Source organism: Saccopteryx bilineata, chromosome 3 (assembly GCF_036850765.1).
Source record: "Saccopteryx bilineata isolate mSacBil1 chromosome 3, mSacBil1_pri_phased_curated, whole genome shotgun sequence".
In the NCBI taxonomy this organism is placed as follows: Eukaryota; Metazoa; Chordata; class Mammalia; order Chiroptera; family Emballonuridae; genus Saccopteryx; species Saccopteryx bilineata.
The window spans coordinates 165,125,944-165,144,027 of NC_089492.1; the positions used below are offsets into that span (position 1 = coordinate 165,125,944).

The following is an 18,084-nucleotide window of genomic DNA, read 5'->3' on the forward strand; positions in this document are numbered from 1 at the left end:
TTTGGAAGTTTCAAATACAAGTTGGGACCAATTAGATAAGAATTATAAGATAAGAGGGGAATGAACTAAATTAAAGTATTCTAAGATGCTTATGTTCTCTAGAAGGAGAACAAAGAAACTGATTAATTTTAAACTTTGATAAGAATACATATAAATTTTAAACGTAACCCTAAAATGAATGGGAATGAAAAGTATAAATGTCAAACTAGTAGAGGGAAAAAGAAACATGAAGTAATTTAAACCAAAATAAAGACAGAAAATAAAAGCAAATGAAAAGTACAATAATAAAGGCAGCTGAACAAAGACAAAGCTCCAACTCTAAATATGTTATAATATACTTACTTCACACTTAACACTTAAAAGCCTCCAAGATTTAAAAAATATAACAAAAACAAAATACTACCATATGTATAATGTACAGTTAAACCTATGACACAGGTTAAAAGTAAAGGGATGATAAATGATCGTGCCAATCATTAAGCTATGTTTACTCAGGTTCATACCCACCCTCTGTACTCTACTTTCATATACCAGAATTGGAACTCTGCAAATGCAGCTCTCATTTGCCAGCTGGCTGTCTTCCAGGCTGTCCCAATAGGAAATTTACGAAGATAATACAAGAATAGAGGAAGGAGAAAGGACTTATTCCACCCAATTTACCTCTAGTTTCACCCTGGCAGCGGCAATTGGTTCCAGATTACAGTTCCCCTGCCACACATACACAATCTCCCAATCAGCTTCATTACAGCTGTTAGCAATACCAAGTGCTAGCTAGGTATCTGCTCCTCAGAAGTCTGAGGCCCAGCTCCAAGAAAGCCCTTCTAACAGCTCCTAAGGTACCAGAAGCAGAGTCCCTAGCTACTAAATTTTCATTATCCCAATCTCTTCACATAGTTCTCAAAGTGCCAGGGGTGGTAGCTGTTTTCTAGAGTTACTACTACCTCTTGTGATACCACAGTGTCCTCTTTTTGCCTTTTCAGTTCCCCATTATTGGTTAACTTTTTTTTTTTTTTTTTGTATTTTTCTGAAGCTGGAAATGGGGAGAGACAGTCAGGCAGACTCCCGCATGCGCCCGACCGGGATCCACCCGGCACGCCCACCAGGAGTGACGCTCTGCCCACCAGGGGGCGATGCTCTGCCCCTCCGGGGCATCGCTCTGCCACGACCAGAGCCACTCTAGCGCCTGGGGCAGAGGCCAAGGAGCCATCCCCAGCGCCCGGGCCATCTTTGCTCCAATGGAGCCTTGGCTGTGGGAGGGGAAGAGAGAGACAGAGAGGAAGGGGGGGGGGGGTGGAGAAGCAAATGGGCGCCTCTCCTATGTGCCCTGGCCAGGAATCGAACCCAGGTCCCCCGCACACCAGGCCGACACTCTACCGCTGAGCCAACCGGCCAGGGCCTGGTTAACAATTTTTAAAAGCAAATCTTCTAATTAAAATAAATAGTTTAGTTCTGATTCCTGATAAAATAACACATGAGCAAATTATTAGGCATAATAAAGCTGCCACGTTAATGAACAGGAGTATTTTAGATTGTACTGATGTCAATTCTCTTCAAATTAATCTATAAATTTAATGTAATCCTCATCAAAATTTCAACAGTATTCCAGAGCTTAAAAGAACAAAGATCTGCCTTTTGACCTGGAATGCTGAGGTCACCGGTTAAAAACCGTGGGCTTCCCTGGTCAAGGCACATACAACAAGCAATCAATGAACAACTAAAGTGAAGCAACTATGCGTTGATACTTCTCAGTCCCCGCACTCCTCTCTCTTCTCTCTGTAAAATCAGTAAATAAAATATTTTTTTAAAGATTTCTTTTTTTAAAATTTTTTTTAATTTTATTTATTCATTTTAGAGAGGAGAGAGAAAGGGAGAGAGAGAGACAGAGAGGGAGAGGGAGAGAGAGAGAAGGTGGGGAGGAGCTGGAAGCATCAACTCCCATATGTGCCTTGACCAGGCAAGCCCAGGGTTTCGAACCAGCGACCTCAGCATTTCCAGGTCGATGCTTTATCCACTGCACCACCACAGGTCAGGCTAAAATATTTTTTTTATAAAAGAATGAAAAGCTGCGAATTAAGATAAACAAGATCAGATATCAGGATTCAAATACAGATATCAAGTTTCTTATAAAAATATTGTATTTAAGACAGTTTAATAATGAAGGGGTAAAGAAAAAAGGGCAATAGAAAATAATAGACTAATATGACTAATGTGGCATGTACAAATAGTGGGGAAATAAATAGCGCTATCATTAACTGATAGTAGCCTACATAAAAAATCAATTCCATGGCCCTGGCCGGTTGGCTCAGTGGTAGAGCGTCGGCCTGGCATGAGGAAGTCTGGGGTTCGATTCCCGGCCAGGGCACACAGGAGAAGCGCCCATCTGCTTCTCCACCCTTCCCCCTCTCCTTCTTCTCTGTCTCTCTCTTCCCCTCCCACAGCCAAGGCTCCATTGGAGCAGAGATGGCCTGGGCACTAGGGATGGCTCCATGGTCTCTGACTCAGGCGCTAGAGTGGCTCTGGTCACAACAGAGCGAAGCCCCGGATGGGCAGAGCATCGCCCCCTGGTGGGCGTGCCAGGTGGATCCCAGTCAGGCGCATGCGGGAGTCTGTCTGCCTCCCCGTTTCCAGCTTCAGAAAAATACAAAAAAAAAAAAAAATCAAATCCATATGAATTAAAGACCTAAGTGCAAAAACAAACAATAAATATTTAAAATTAAATATAGCAATATATCTTCATGACTCTGGAGCAGGGCTTTCTTAAACCCGAATCAAAAAGTACTACATCTATAAGGACTACATAGCCAAATGGAAGTTGGGGGGAGACTGCATTTCTCAGTCTTCCTTTACAGTAAGGTAGAGCCATATGAATAAGAGGTCCTCAACAGTATACAAGAAAAAGTGGGCTGATCAACTCCCAAGAAGTGTTCTTAAAAAATAGCATATTCCTCTATTCTTTCCTCTTTTCTGTAACTGGAAGGTTTCTCTACCTTATCTTGAGAAGCCACCTTATACCTGGAGTTCTAAGCTGTACGCTGACGTTGGTGAGACAAAAAACTATAGGACCTTGATGATCAGGAGCTATCCAAATCAACTCTACACAGCTTATCTCTGTACTTAATTTGAATGAAAGAGAAATAAACATCTATATAATCTAAGCTATTTCATAATACTTTTCTTGCCACTCACAGCCAAGCCTAAACCTACCTGATAATAGAAATTGTTCTAATTGAGATGTCCAAACTACTAGAATAATATAAAAGAAAGTAATCAGTTTTGTCTAGTTAGCATCAGAAAAGACATCAGAGAAAAAAGTAATTATAAATTTAAATCACAATTAGAATATACAAAGTCTGCCAAAAAGAAAAACACATAGAGGAGCGTGAGCCACTCTCATAGAGGAGCCAGAGCACAGCAAGCACAAATACCATGAGAGATGATAATGAAGATGACAAAACAGTCCACACATCTTTTAGACAAAGACTGATAATAATGAAAATAATTGCTTTCATTTACTGAGCATTTTCTATGTACCAGATTATCTCAAATAATTCTCACAATATTGCAACGGGAAAGCACTTCAATGATAGGGTTACAAAGAATAAGAAAGTTCCCCAAGTCACACAGTAGATTGTATGTAGATGGGCTGGGCTTCAAACCTAAGCAGTACCACTTAACAACTGTGCCAAAATGCTGGAAGGATGGGCACAGGCCTAATTAGGAAGGTTCATCAAAGCTGCACCAAATCATTAAATCTTAAAAAAATAAATAAATAAATAAAAAAGCAATATTTACAGTTCATGCTTTCCTCATATTTCTAGTTCAGTGTACCCCTCCCCCAACTATTGCCTTAACACATTTAACACACTGCCTCAAATGATAAGGGCAAGAAAACTACAAGGAAGATGGTGAGAGTATTTTATGCAAAAATTAAATAACAACTAATAATCCCCCCAAAAAATGAGACAGGATTTCCTTAAACTGCAAGTGTAGTGCTCAAAACTATTATGGTTCAACACTGTTTTTCTCATAGTCAATCAAAGAAATCATCAATCATATACTCACCACGCTAAAATCAAGGTTGTCTTCAATCCATTTTTGCCCATCTCGGAATTCATCATGGAGTCCCATGACATAAAGGGTATCCAAAGCATCTACTATGGTAGCACCCATTTGTGAACTTCCTGTATTTGGAAAGGAAAAACTGTCATTAAAAAGATACCCTTCATATAAGGCTTATTATAATGTTTTATATATATAAAAATAAAACTATCTGATCTCATAGTGAGCATCAGAGAAAAATTTAGGAGAATTGCTGCACTGTATGGTAAGTTTACGTTTAACTTTATAAGACACTGACAAACTGCCTTCCAGAGTACACAATTTTATACTTCTGGTACCAATATGGAGTTCTAGTTGCTGTATCATCTTTGTCAACATTTGGTATTGTTTGTCTTTTAATTTCAGTCATTCTAATGGCTGTGTAGGATGTTGAACTATGGCTTGAATTTTAATTTCCCTGGTGGTTGATGTGCTTTATTGGCTATTCATATACCTTCTTTGGTATCTGAATTAATTACATATTCTGAATAGATCTTTGTATATATATACCATATATATCTCCAAGTCTTGTGGCTTGTCTTTTCATTTTCTTAATGTCTTTTGGAGAGCAGATATTTTTAATTCTTTAATGTCTAATTTACCATTTTTTTTCATTAATGGTTTATGCTTTTGTATTCTAAAAACTCTTTACTTACCTCAAGGTCACAAAGATTTTCTCAAATGCTTTCTATTGGAAGCTTAAATTTTTAGCTTTATGTTTAGATCTATGATCCATTTCAAGTTAATGTTTGTGCACAACGTTGAAGAGTCAAGGTTCATTATTTTCCTACATGAATATGTAGTGAATCCAGCATAATTTATGGAAAGACTATCTTTTTACCCACTGAATTACCTAAGCACCATGGATGAAAATCAATTAACCTTGTATGTGCAGAACTATGTCTATTTTTTTCCATGGATCTCTAGCTGTCCTTATGCTAGCTAAGATCATACTGCCCTCATTACTGCAGCTATACAGTAAATCTTAAAATCAGGTAATGGAAATCCTTCAATTTTGTTCTTCTTTTTAAAAACTGTTCTATTTCACATGCTTTGCATTTTTATATAGATTTCAGAGTCAGCCTATCATTTATACATTAAAGTCATGTTGGGGGGAATGCTTTAACTCTAAATCTAAATTTAGAGAGAACTGACATTACAACAATATTCAGTGCAGTAGCCACCTCCTTATCCACAAGAGATACATTCCAAGACCCCCAATGGATTCCTGAAACGCAGACAGTACCAAACTCTATACATACGATGTTTCTTCTTATACGTACATACCTATGATAAAGTTTAATTTATAAATACGCATAGTATGAAATTAACAATAACAACTAACCATGAAATAGAACAATTATAACAATATACCATAATAAAAGTTATGTGAATGACTTTGGGGTCATTTTTAAGTAAAGGGGTTACTTGAATACAAGCACTGCAACAGTCGATCTGATAACCAAGAGAGCTATTAAGTGACTAAAGGGAACGTAGCATATATAGACTCTAATCTCTATTGGAAAAAGTAGTATCAGTGTTAATTTATGTCCAGCAACATTTCCCTCTCCCTACCCACAAGCTCCAGCGGTGAGTCCTAACTGGGCAAAACCAAACAAATAAATCTCATCCTTCTGGGTATATAGCATTTGGTTCAAGGATGGGCACAAAACCCAGTTAGAAACAAGAAACAATGAGTCTTTCAATGAAGTTTCTAAACAGCCAAGTGCTCTCTTCTCTACAGTGTTCTCTTTTCTGTAGATGTGGTAGTATGAAACAGGCAGCTTCGAGCTGCTGCAGCCACCCTGCTGAAAAGCCAGTCTGAATTTACCAGCCCACAGAGGAAAACAGAGAAAAGAAATAGAGAAAAAAAGCTTAGCTGGAATCCAATCTACTCCAGGACTTCATTAAACTGATTAAATTTCTTTTTTAGTTTAAGCCATTTTGAAATGGATTTTCTGTTATCTGCACATGAAGAATCTTCTGATGTGTAGGACTAACTGGATAGAAGTAAAAGGAATACTGGTTTTTGTATAAGAACTTTTTAATAATCAAAGCTTAAAAAAAAATAAAATAAAACGTTTTAAGCTGTTTTATGTATAATCTAGAATATTGTAACTAAAGGTACCAATACTCGCCTGTATGTACCTATACTAATAGAGAGGCTAAACTTCTAAAGTTCCTTTGAACTCTAAGATTCTGATTCTATAAAGGCATACTGAATTTGGGATGTCAAATGAGACACTCAGAACTACCACCCCTCTTTTAGACTTCTATTTAAACAAAGAAAAGGTAAAAGAATAGATTTAAAAAAACACAAACTCCCAAATTATACTCACTACCAAGAATATTAGATACAGAAAAGGAACAGAGTACATAGGAAACAAAGTTTTAAACCTTGTTTATTAATCCTTTAATAAATTAATTGTAGATCTAAAACATAAGATTTAAAAAAAAAAACAATAAAGGATCCATTCCTAAACTCTTATTTGGCTGGGAAAATAATTGTAACCAACTCAAAAATATTAATAATAAATATAAGCATCTCATTTTGACTATTGAAAATTCTGCAGATTGCATTTTCCCTTTGTCTACTATTTCACTATATTTTCCTTCTCACATGGATTTTTTTCTCTGCTGATAATAACTGGATTTTTTTTTGTTTGTTTCTATCTTGAAGGATTCTTGAATCCGTTTAGAATAGTGCTTACAAACATGGATCTTGGCACCAGGATGTTTGGATTCAAATCCTGGTCCCATTAGTTCCTCTGTGACCTTGTGAAAGTTAGTTGATTCAGACTGGCTTTCTAGTCTATGCATGGAAACAAGTATAGTATCTGTCTCATAAAGTTGCTGTTGGTACTACATAAGTACAATTCACATAAATCTCTGAAATGAGTCCTTGGCACATACTACATTTATTAGACAGCTTGGCTGCCATGACAAAATACCATAGACTAGGAGGCTTAAACAAGGAAATTAATTTCCTCTCAGCTCTGCAGACTAGAAGCCTAAGATCACGGCTCCAGGTTTTGGTGGTTTTCTCCTTGGCTTGTAGGCATCCACCTTCTCACTATGTCCTCACATAGCCTTTCCTTGGAACATATGCAAAGGGAGAGAGAGCTCTGGTGTCTCTTCCTCTTCTTTTAAGAAGCCTCACACTTATGACCTCATTTAACCTTAAGATTAGAGTCCTACACTTACATCCTCATTTAAACTTAACTACTTCCTAAATGCTCTATCTCCAAATACACACTGGAGGCTAGAGCTTCAACATGTGAATTTGTGAGGAACACAATTCACTTCACAGCACTATAAACTATATAAATACTGTGGATGTTAATTACTATTAATGTGTATATGACTACTGCTCTAAAGAAAAATAGCCTTATTCACAAACCAAATTACAAAATCTAAAGCAAATAACTGACCTCAGGTCAGACTGGCAAAAGAGAATGTAAAACTTTTTTTTAATGATTGATTTTAAAGATAGAGGAAGAGAGAAAGGAAGAGAAAAGGGAGAAAGAAAAGGAGAGAGCTAGCAAGAGAGAGAGAGATAAACATCCATTTGTTGTTCCACTTAGTTATGCATTCACTGGCTGCTTAACGGCATGTGCTCTGACCAGGGACTGAACCCACAACCTTGTTGTGTTGCAACGATGCTCTAGTGGACTAAGCTAACTGGCCAGGACAAAAGTAAAATATTTTATTGGAATATACAGCATGTCTGTAAAGTCATGGTGCACTTTTGATCAGTCCCAAGAAAACAACAAAAGACAATAGAAATGTGAAATCTGCACCAAATAAAAGGAAAACCCTCCCAATTTCTGTAGGATGATGTGGCAGCATGTGCGCATGCGCAGATGATGACATAACACCATGTATACAGCAGAGCAGCCCACGGCCATGCCAGTCGAGATGTGGACGGTACAGAGGAAAGTTCAGTGTGTTGTGTGTCTCACTAAATTCGAATCCGTGACCAAAGTGCATCGTGAATATCGGCGCGTTTATAACGAAGTGCCACCACATAGGAATAACATTACTCGGTGGGATAAGCAGTTGAAGGAAACCGGCAGTTTGGTGGAGAAACCCCGTTCTGGTAGGCCATCAGTCAGTGACAAGTCTGTAGAGGCTATAGGGGATAGCTACCTAAGGAGCCCTAAAAAATCTGTGCGTGAGCTCACATCGAACTGCACTTAATAGGTATGAAACTGGGAGAGTTTTCCTTTTATTTGGTGCAGATTTCACATTTCTATCGTCTTTTGTTGCTTTCCTGTGACTGGTCAAAAGTGCACCATGACTTTACGGACACACTATATATTTAATTAATATTCACTTATATAATGATTCCTCTGAAATGGAGGACCACTGGGAAAATCTTGCTTCTATACCCAGTTAACCCAGAATGAGAGGGTTATTTTGTAAAGTCTTCATTCCCAACTTTAACTTCCTTTGACTTTTATGATCTCACAAATAACTCTTAGTGTACACAGTAAATCAACTTAAGTGCTCCTAATGACCAACTAGTAAGAATTCACCTGATATAATCTGAACCTGAGGCCCTACTCATCATTTACCAACCTAACAAAAAAGTGATCTACAAAGTTTACATTTGAATAAGTCTGACAGAATTACCAAAACCAGAACTGCCTTTCATTTTTTAAATATTCTATTACTTTTAAAAAGAAAAACTTTTAACAAAATTATATTCAGTTAAGAAAGAAACATCCCTTTGCACGCTAAAAGATTTGTATTGACTTTTAAGAAATGAAATTTTTAAAGTTACATGAAAGCTCATTAATCTTCTGAATATAAATTCAGCAATCTTTCCTAACAGTTATTGCAATGATTAAATAAAATTATGTATGTTATTCACCCACTACACTGCCTAGAACCAGTATCTATTTGATAAATGTTAATACATTAACTATTTTGAGAAATAAGGTTAAAATAACAAGTAAAAACTTAATATCCAACTCTTGTTTTCCATACATTTTTATATTCCAATCCTATAAAAGGACTATCTACTACTGAGTTTAATATAAAGGGATATTTACTTGAAAAGAGGATCTAGTTTTAATTAACCATTAAATATAATGGATTTTGCCCTGGCCGGTTGGCTCAGCGGTGGAGCATCGGCCTGGCGTGCGGGAGACCCGGGTTCAATTCCCGGCCAGGGCACAAAAGAGAAACGCCCATTTGCTTCTCCACCCCCACCCCCTCCTTCCTCTCTGTCTCTCTCTTCCCCTCCCGCAGCCAAGGCTCCATTGGAGCAAAGATGGCCTGGGCGCTGGGGATGGCTCCTTGGCCTCTGCCCCAGGCACTGGAGTGGCTCTGGTCGCGGCAGAGCGACGCCCCGGAGGGGCAGATCATCGCCCCCTGGTGGGCAGAGCATCACCCCCTGGTGGGCAGAGCCAGGTGGATCCCGGTCGGGCGCATGAGGGAGTCTGTCTGTCTCTCCCCGTTTCCAGCTTCAGGGAAAAAAAAAAATATATATATATATATATATATATATATAATGGATTTTACTGCACTAATGTCTCGCACTGTGGCATCCACAAAGCAATGGGAACTTGTCCAACTGTAACCTCTGCTGAGGAAATATACTTTATTTCATTAAGTGATTTTTACTAAATTAAATGTCATATCAAGAGATCCCAAGCATCTCATTATAATTTTTAAATAATATAAATTTTAAAATATATATTCCATTACTCTTTCGTCCCAATATCTTTCATACCCAGGGAAAATTATATTTTCATTCATTTTCTTTTTTACAGAAAACACCCAAGCAAAAACAAATTATAAGCAAAACAAAGCATTAGAAAAATTTTTCCATGGTTTCACAAAGAAAATGCTGCTATTTGAATGACTGTGGTGGTGTGTTACATTTAGTAAAGACAACTACACTGCATATGACTGCTTTATGTATCTTGTTACCCCATTAATATTTTCATCTATTGTTACTTAAAAGATATCCATCACAACAAGGATTGAAAATAGTGAAAGAAGTGAAGACTATAAAAAACAGCTTAATAATTCTCAAAATTAATCATGAAGTTAAGTAAAAGGTGTTAGTTAAGTAAGTTAACTTTTTTAAATTGAGAAGTTTAATAAGTGGACTGAACTCAAAAGAGGTAGAAAGTTCGAGAGAACTGAACATATCTCTTCCCCAGACATCCACCTACAATCACACTTAATATTTTCTTTGTAACTGTGAAAGCACAACATAAACCACTCAATTTACCAAATAAATCACCTTAAGCAGGTTAAATGTTTTATACACAGGCACACCTCGCTTTATGGCGCTTCGCATTCTTGTGCTTCACAGAGACTGTGTTTTTTACAAGTGGAAGTTGTGGCAACCCTGAATCAAGCAAGTCTATCAGCACCAATTTTTCCAACAGCATTTGCTTACTTCGTGTTTTTTGTTGTTGTTTTTTTACTTCGTGTTTCTGTGTCATACTTAGATTAATTCTCACATTTCAAACTTTTTCATTATTGTGATGTAATCTGTGACCAGTGATCTTTTTTTTTTTTTTTTGTAAATAAAATTTTATTTTAATGGGATGACATCAATAAATCAGGGTACATATATTCAAAGAAAATATTTCCAGGTTTTCTTGTCATTTAGTTCTGTTGCATACCCATCACCCAAAGAGAGATCGTCCACCGTCACCCTCTATCCAGTTTTCTTTGTATCCCTCCCCCTCCCCTTCCCTTCTCCCCCCTTTCCTCTCCCCACCCCCCGTAACCACCATACTCCTGTCCATGTCTCTTAGTCCCGCTTTTATGTCCCACCAATGTATGGACTCCTGCAGTTCTTGTTTTTTTCTGATTCGCTTATTTCACTCCGCATAATGTTATCAAGGTTCCACCATTCTGCTGTAAGTGATCCAATGTCATCGTTTCTTCTAGCTGAATAGTATACCATGGTGTATATGTGCCCCATCTTCTTTTATCCAGTCTTCTATTTTTTTTACAGTGATTAAAAGCCTTTAAGCAAACTCTTGGCCAATACAGCAAGAATCCATAAAAGAGTGGTGTCCTTAACCTGTTCACCAAGTCCAAATTGGCCCCATCACCATGCCAAATCCCTGAAAAATGCAACCCAACCACAGTTCAGTCTGTTAGGAGCTGTCACAGGGAACAGGAGTCCAGGAAAAGTCCACACAGGAAAAGTCCACATGGCACTGGAATTGTCACCATTCTATATTTTGCAGCTCATGTCCAAGTCCCAATAACCGCTGCTTCTAGCTGGTAATGATTCAGGTAGACTGGAAAAGCCATTTGCAGCATGCATGGATATGAAGCTTCTGTTCTCCTCTGCCTAGAGAGATGAGACCAGGTTGCTTTTCCCTGGAGCTCTGCAACTATGGCATGGTAAAGAGAACCTTGGGATACACTAAGCTGGGTGGGAAAGGTAAATTCATAATACAAGTTGGCAAAAGGGGGGAAGAAAACTCTAAATTAGGAGTAGGTCCCAGCCTGAAAAATGAGTGGGACATTGAGGTAGGAGGGATAAAGGAAACACTATATATTAAGCAAAGCAGCAGAAAATAAGACTATCAACACCCACAACAGAGATCTTTGAGGGAAGAATAAAAAACCTGACTATTCAGGCAAAACATAGTTAAGTGGCCCTTGTGCAAATGAGATCAGTTTACCTGCTTCTTGGAAGAAATACCCTAGGCTCGTCCACAGTGTCATAGATGGGGCCGACGGCCCTGGGCACCTTCAGCCTTCAGTGGCAAACCCCAGCTTTCTGGGCAAGGTTAGGTCATAGGTGGCTGGAGCAGGGCTGGAAGAGACTGAACCCTCCCTTAGAGGAGCAAGGGGGAAGCCTACCTTCCAGTGTCCCTGTTTCCTCACAGCAGAGGCATGTAGTAAGCCTGGCAGGTTTTCACTCAATGACCTTCCTTTCCACTATTGAAGCAGGACCCAGATGGCATCCTATGAGACCCCTTTGGGGCGTTGGAGCCTTTAAGGGTGTATCCTAAAAGCTGGTAGTTCCCCTGATCTCTATTGGGCTTTTTCTGCCTCTAGGTATCTTAAAAGCCATGCTCAGAAGATCTCGCTGAGGGGTTTGAGGATCCCCATCTGCCTATATAAATCTTTTCCATATATCTGCAGCTATTTGGAAAAAGACAAAACAGTGTTATTAGCTGGATCTAATAAAGAAGGTAGTAGTTTGCAGGCGAAAAAGATTTGGTGTCTCCTGTTCATCAGCCTTCAAAAGAAATGTAATTTTTTTTTTTTTAAAGTAAAAAGCATGATATGGTAGACCCGTAGGAGTCATTGGCCTAGTGTGCAGGATTCCTGGGTTCGATTCCTGGCCAGAGCACCCAGGAGAAGCGCCCATCTACTTCTCCACCCCTCCCCTTCTCCCTCCTCTCCGTCTCTCACTTCCCCTCCCGCAGCCAAGGCTCCACCTGAGCAAAGCCACCCCGGGCACTAAGGATGGCCCCATGGCCTCCGCCCCAGTCGCTAGAATGGCTCTGGTTGTAACAGAGCAACACCCCAGATGGGAAGAGTATTCCACTCTGGTAGGCATGCCAGGTGGATCCCGGTCAGGCGCATGCGGGAGTCTGTCTGACTGCCTCCCCATTTCCATCCTCAGACAAATACAAAAAATAAATAAATAAAAGAAATAATACAACCAAAAAAAAAAGGCATTCCCTTGTGTTAAAGCTCCAGGGAGCATGGAGTGAGCTTAAGTATGTCCTAATGAAACATGGAGCTCTATGTTGACATATAAGTCTTTGAAGAAGGAGGAACTGCTGAAATAGTTCATCAACATTTGTCGCTAAGACAGCGGTCTTTATAGTGGAAACACCATAAGTAGATATTTGCTGTCTGTCGATAGATTAAAGGGGGAATATGGCAAATGCTGAAAAGCCAAGCTCTTTGTGCCCCTCTCCTCCCCCAACCCCCTCTCTCTCCTCCCCCCACCCTGTACCCCCAACACTGTTGTACATGTCTTTGAGACTCATCTTTATGTCCCACCTATGTATGGGATCATATAGTTCTTAGTTTTCTCTGATTTACTTCTTTCGCTCAGTATAATGTTACCAAGGCCCATCCATGTTGTTATAAAAGATCCTATGTCATCATTTCTTATGGCTGAGTAGTATTCCATAGTATATATATACCAAGGCTTTTTAATCCACTCGTCCTCTGATGGACACTTGGGCTGTTTCCAGATCTTTGCTATTGTGAACAATGCTGCCATAAACATGGGGGTGCATTTCTTCTTTTCAAACAGTGCTATGGTGTTCTTGGGGTATATTACTAACAGTGGTATAGCTGGGTCAAAAGGCAGTTCGATTTTTAATTTCTTGAGGAATCTCCATACTGTTTTCCACAGTGGCTGCACCAGTCTGCATTCCCACAAGCAGTGCAGTAGGGTTCCCTTTTCTCCACATCCTCGCCAGCACTTATTCTGTGTTGTTTTATTGATGAGCGCCATTCTGACTGGTGTGAGGTGATATCTCATTGTGGTTTTAATTTGCATTTCTCTAATCATTACTGATGTTGAACATTTTTTCATATACCTATTGGCCATCTGTGTGTCCTCTTTGGAGAAGTGTCTATTCATTTCTTTTGCCCATTTTTGGATTGGATTGTTTGTCTTCTTGGTATTAAGTTTTACAAGTTCTTTATAAATTTTGGTTATTAACCCCTTATTAGATGCAATGTCAAATATATTCTCCCATTGTGTAGTTTGTCTTTTTATTCTGTTCTTATTGTCTTTAGCTGTGCAGAAGCTTTTTAGTTTGATAAAGTCCCATTTGTTTAGCCTGTCTTTTTATTTCACTTGCCTGTGGAGACAAATCAGCAAATATATTGCTGCGACAGATGTCAGAGAGCTTACTGCCTATGTTTTCTTCTAAGATGCTTATGGTTTCACGGCTTACATTTAAGTCTTTTATCCATTTTGAGTTTATTTTTGTGAGTGGTGTAAGCTGGTGGTCTAGTTTCATTTTTTTGCAGGTAGCTGTCCAATTTTCCCAACACCATTTGTTGAAGAGGCTGTCTTTACTCCATTGTATTTCCTTACCTCCTTTGTCCAATATCAGTTGTCCATAGAACTGTGGGTTTATTTCTGGGTTCTCTGTTCTGTTCCATTGATCTATGGGCCTGTTCTTATGCCAGTACCATGCTGTTTTGAGTACAATGGCCTTATAATATAACTTGATATCCGGAAGTGTGATACCTCCCGCTTTATTCTTCCTTTTCAAGATTGCTGAGGCTATTCGTGTTCTCTTTTGGTTCCATATAAATTTTTGGAATATGTGTTCTATATCTTTGAAGTAAGTCATCAGTATTTTAATCGGTATTGCGTTGAATTTATAAATTGCTTTGGGTAATATAGACATTTTAATGATGTTTATTCTTCCTAACCATGAGCACGGTATATGCCTCCACTTATTCGTATCTTCCCTGATTTCTTTTATCAATGTTCTATAATTTTCCGAGTACAAGTCTTTAATATCCTTGGTTAGATTTATTCCTAGGTACTTTTGTTGCAATGGTAAAGAAATTGATTCCTTGATTTCTCTTTCTGACCATTCATTACTAGTGTATTAAAATGCCTCTGATTTCTGAGTGTTGATTTTATATCCTGCCACCTTGCCGAATTCATTTATCAGGTCTAGTAGTTTTTTGACTGAGACTTTAGGGTTTTCTATATACAATATCATATCATCTTCAAATAATGATAGTTTTACTTCTTCTTTTCCAATTCGGATGCCTTTTATTTCTTTTTCTTGTCTGATTGCTTGTGGCTAGGACTTCCAGAACTATGTTGAATAAGAGTGGTGAAAGGGGGCACCCCTGCCTTGTTCCTGATCTTAAGGTGATTGCTTTTAATTTTTGCCCATTGAGTATGATGTTGGCTGTGGGTTTGTCATAGATGGCCTTTATCATGTTGAGGTATGTTCCCTGTATTCCCACTTTGCTGAGAGTTTTTATCATGAATGGGTGCTGGACTTAATCAAATGCTTTTTCTGCATCTATTGAAATTATCATGTGGTTTTTCTCCTTTATTTTGTTTATGTGATGAATCACATTGATTGATTTGCGAATATTGTACCAGCCTTGCCTCCCAAGAATAAATCCCACTTGATTATGGTGTATGTTTTTTTTCATATATTGCTGGATCCGGTTTGCTAATATTTTGTTGAGGATTTCTGCATCTAAGTTCATCAAGGATATTGGCCTATAATTTTCTTTCTTTGTGTTGTCTTTGCCTGGTTTTGGAATCAGAATTATGCTCGACTCATAAAAGGAGCTTGGAAGTCTTCCTTCCTCTTGAAATTTTTGAAATAGCTTGAGAAGGATAGGAGTTAGTTCTTCTTTGAATATTTGGTAGAATTCACTTGTGAAGCCATCAGGCCTAGGACTTTTCTTTTTTGGGAGTTTTTTGATAGCTGTTTTAATCTCATTTGTTGTAATTGGTCTGTTTAGGTTTTCTGATTCTTCCAGATTGATTTTTAGAAGATTATATGATTCAAGGAATTTATCCATTTCATCTAGGTTGTCTAGTTTTTTGGCGTACAGTTCTTCATAGTGTTTTCTTACAATATTTTGTATTTCTGTTGTGTCAGTTGTTATTTCTCCACTCTCGTTTCTAATTTTATTTATTTGAGTCCTCTCTCTTTTTTTCTTGGTGAGTCTCGTTAAAGGTTCATTAATCTGCCTGACCAGGCGGTGGCACAGTGGATAGAGCATTGGACTGGGATGCAAAGGACCCAGGTTCAAGACCCCGAGGTCGCCAGCTTGAGCGCGGGCTCATCTGGTTTGAACAAAAGCCCACCAGCTTGAACCCAAGGTCACTGGCTCCAGCAAGAGGTTACTCGGTCTGCTGAAGGCCCACGGTCAAGGTGCATATGAGAAAGCAATCAATGAACAACGATGTTGCAACACGCAACAAAAAACGAATGATTGATGCTTCTCATCTCTCTCCGTTCCTGTCTGTCTGTCCCTGTCTATCCCTCTCTCTGACTCACTGTCTCTGTAAAATATAAATAAGTAAATAAAGTTTAAAAAAAAAAAGGTTCATTAATCTTGTTTACCTTTTCAAAGAACCAGCTCCTGGTTTCATTGATCCTCTGTATTGTTTCTTTAGCCTCTATGTCATTTATTTCTGCTCTGATCTTTATTATTTCCTTCCTTCTACTAGCTCTGGGCTTTACTTGCTGTTCTTTTTCTAGTTCTTTTAGATGCAGGGTTAAGTTGTTTATTTGAGCTTTTTCTAGCTTCTTGAGGTATGCCTGTAATACTATAAACTTCCCTCTCAGGACTGCTTTTGCTGTGTCCCATAAATTTTGAGTTGATGTATGCTCATTATCGTTTGTTTCTAGGAATTTTTTAATTTCTTCTTTGATCTCAATGTTAACCCATTCGTTATTTAATAACGTGCTATTTAGTTTCCAAGTGTTTGAATGTTTTTCAATTTTTCTATTGTGGTTGATTTCTAGTTTAATGCCATTATGATCAGAGAAAGTGCTTGATATGATTTCAATCTTCTTAAATTTGTTGAGACCACTTTTGTGCCCTAACATGTGGTCTATTCTAGAGAATGTACCATGAGCGCTTGAAAAGAATGTATATTCTGCTGTTTTAGGGTGAAAGGTTCTGAAGATATCTATTAAACCGAGTTGATCTAATATGTCCTTTAAGTCTGCTGTTTCTTTGTTGATTTTCTTTCTTGAGGATCTATCTAATGATGTTAACGGGGTATTGAAATCCCCTACTATTATAGTATTGCTGTTGATCTCGCCCTTTAAGTCCATCAAAGTCTGCTTTATATATCTAGGTGCTCCTATATTAGGTGCGTAGATATTTATAATGGTTATATCTTCCTTTTGGATTTCTCCCTTTATCATTATGTAGTGACCTTCTTTATCTCTAACTATGGTCCTGGTTTTAAAGTCCATTTTGTCTGATATAAGTATTGCTACCCCAGCTTTTTTTTCATTTCCATTTGCGTGAAATATTTTTTCCATCCTTTTATCCTCAGACTATGTGCATCTTTTGATTTAAGGTGTGTCTCTTGTAGACAGCATATGTATGGGTCCTGTTTTCTTATCCACGCAGCTACCCCATGTCTCTTGATTGGATCATTTAATCCATTAACATTTAAGGTTATTACTGAAATGTAATTGTTTATTGCCATTTTTTTTCTTTGAAACTGTATTCCTCTTTTGCTATATTCTTTTTTTCCTTTGATCTGTTTACAACAGGTCCCTTAGCATTTCTTGCAGCCTTGGTTTGGTTGCAGTGAATTCCTTGAGGTTTTTTTTTTTGTCTGTAAAGCTTTTTATTTCTCCTTCAATTTTAAATGATAGCCTTGCTGGATAAAGTAGTCTTGGTTGTAGGTTCTTCTTCTGCATTACTTTGAATATTTCTTGCCATTCCCTTCTGGCCTCAAGTGTTTCTGTTGAGAAGTCAGAAGTCATCCTTATGTGGGCTCCTTTGTAGGTGATAGTCTTTTTTTCTCTAACAGCTTTTAATATTTTCTCTTTATCATTTAGCTTTGGTATTTTAATTATGATGTGTCTTGGTGTTGGTTTCTTTGGGTTTCTACTTAATGGAGTTCTCTGTGCTTCCTGAACATGTGTGATGTTTTCCTGTCTTAATTGGGGGAAGTTTTCCGCTATAATATGTTTGAACAAAGTCTCTATCCCTTGTTCTTTCTCTTCTTCTTCAGGAACCCCTATGATGCGGATATTTCTCCTCATGTTGTCACAGAGCTCTCTTAGAGTTTCCTCAGACTTTTTGAGTCTCTTTTCTTTTTTCTGCTCTGCTTCCGTGCCTTTATTTATTGTGTCCTCTAACTCACTGATTCGATTCTCTACTTCATCCATCCTGCTTTTAATTCCTTCCATTGTATTCTTTATTTCAGATATTGTATTTGTCATTTCTGACTGATTCTTTTTTATTATTTCAATGTCCTTTTTTATATTTGTTATCTCTTTATTT

The 18,084-nt window shown here is 38.1% G+C and overlaps 1 protein-coding gene across 1 annotated transcript in view; it reads right to left on the reverse strand.

Moving 5' to 3' along the window:
* Positions 1-18,084, reverse strand: part of MAN1A2 (mannosidase alpha class 1A member 2) — a 155,886-nt gene that overhangs the window by 92,839 nt on the left and 44,963 nt on the right. The window contains exon 4 of the mRNA XM_066268165.1: positions 4,063-4,181. Coding sequence (XP_066124262.1) covers positions 4,063-4,181 — 119 coding nt within the window. The remainder of the gene's footprint in view (positions 1-4,062; positions 4,182-18,084) is intronic.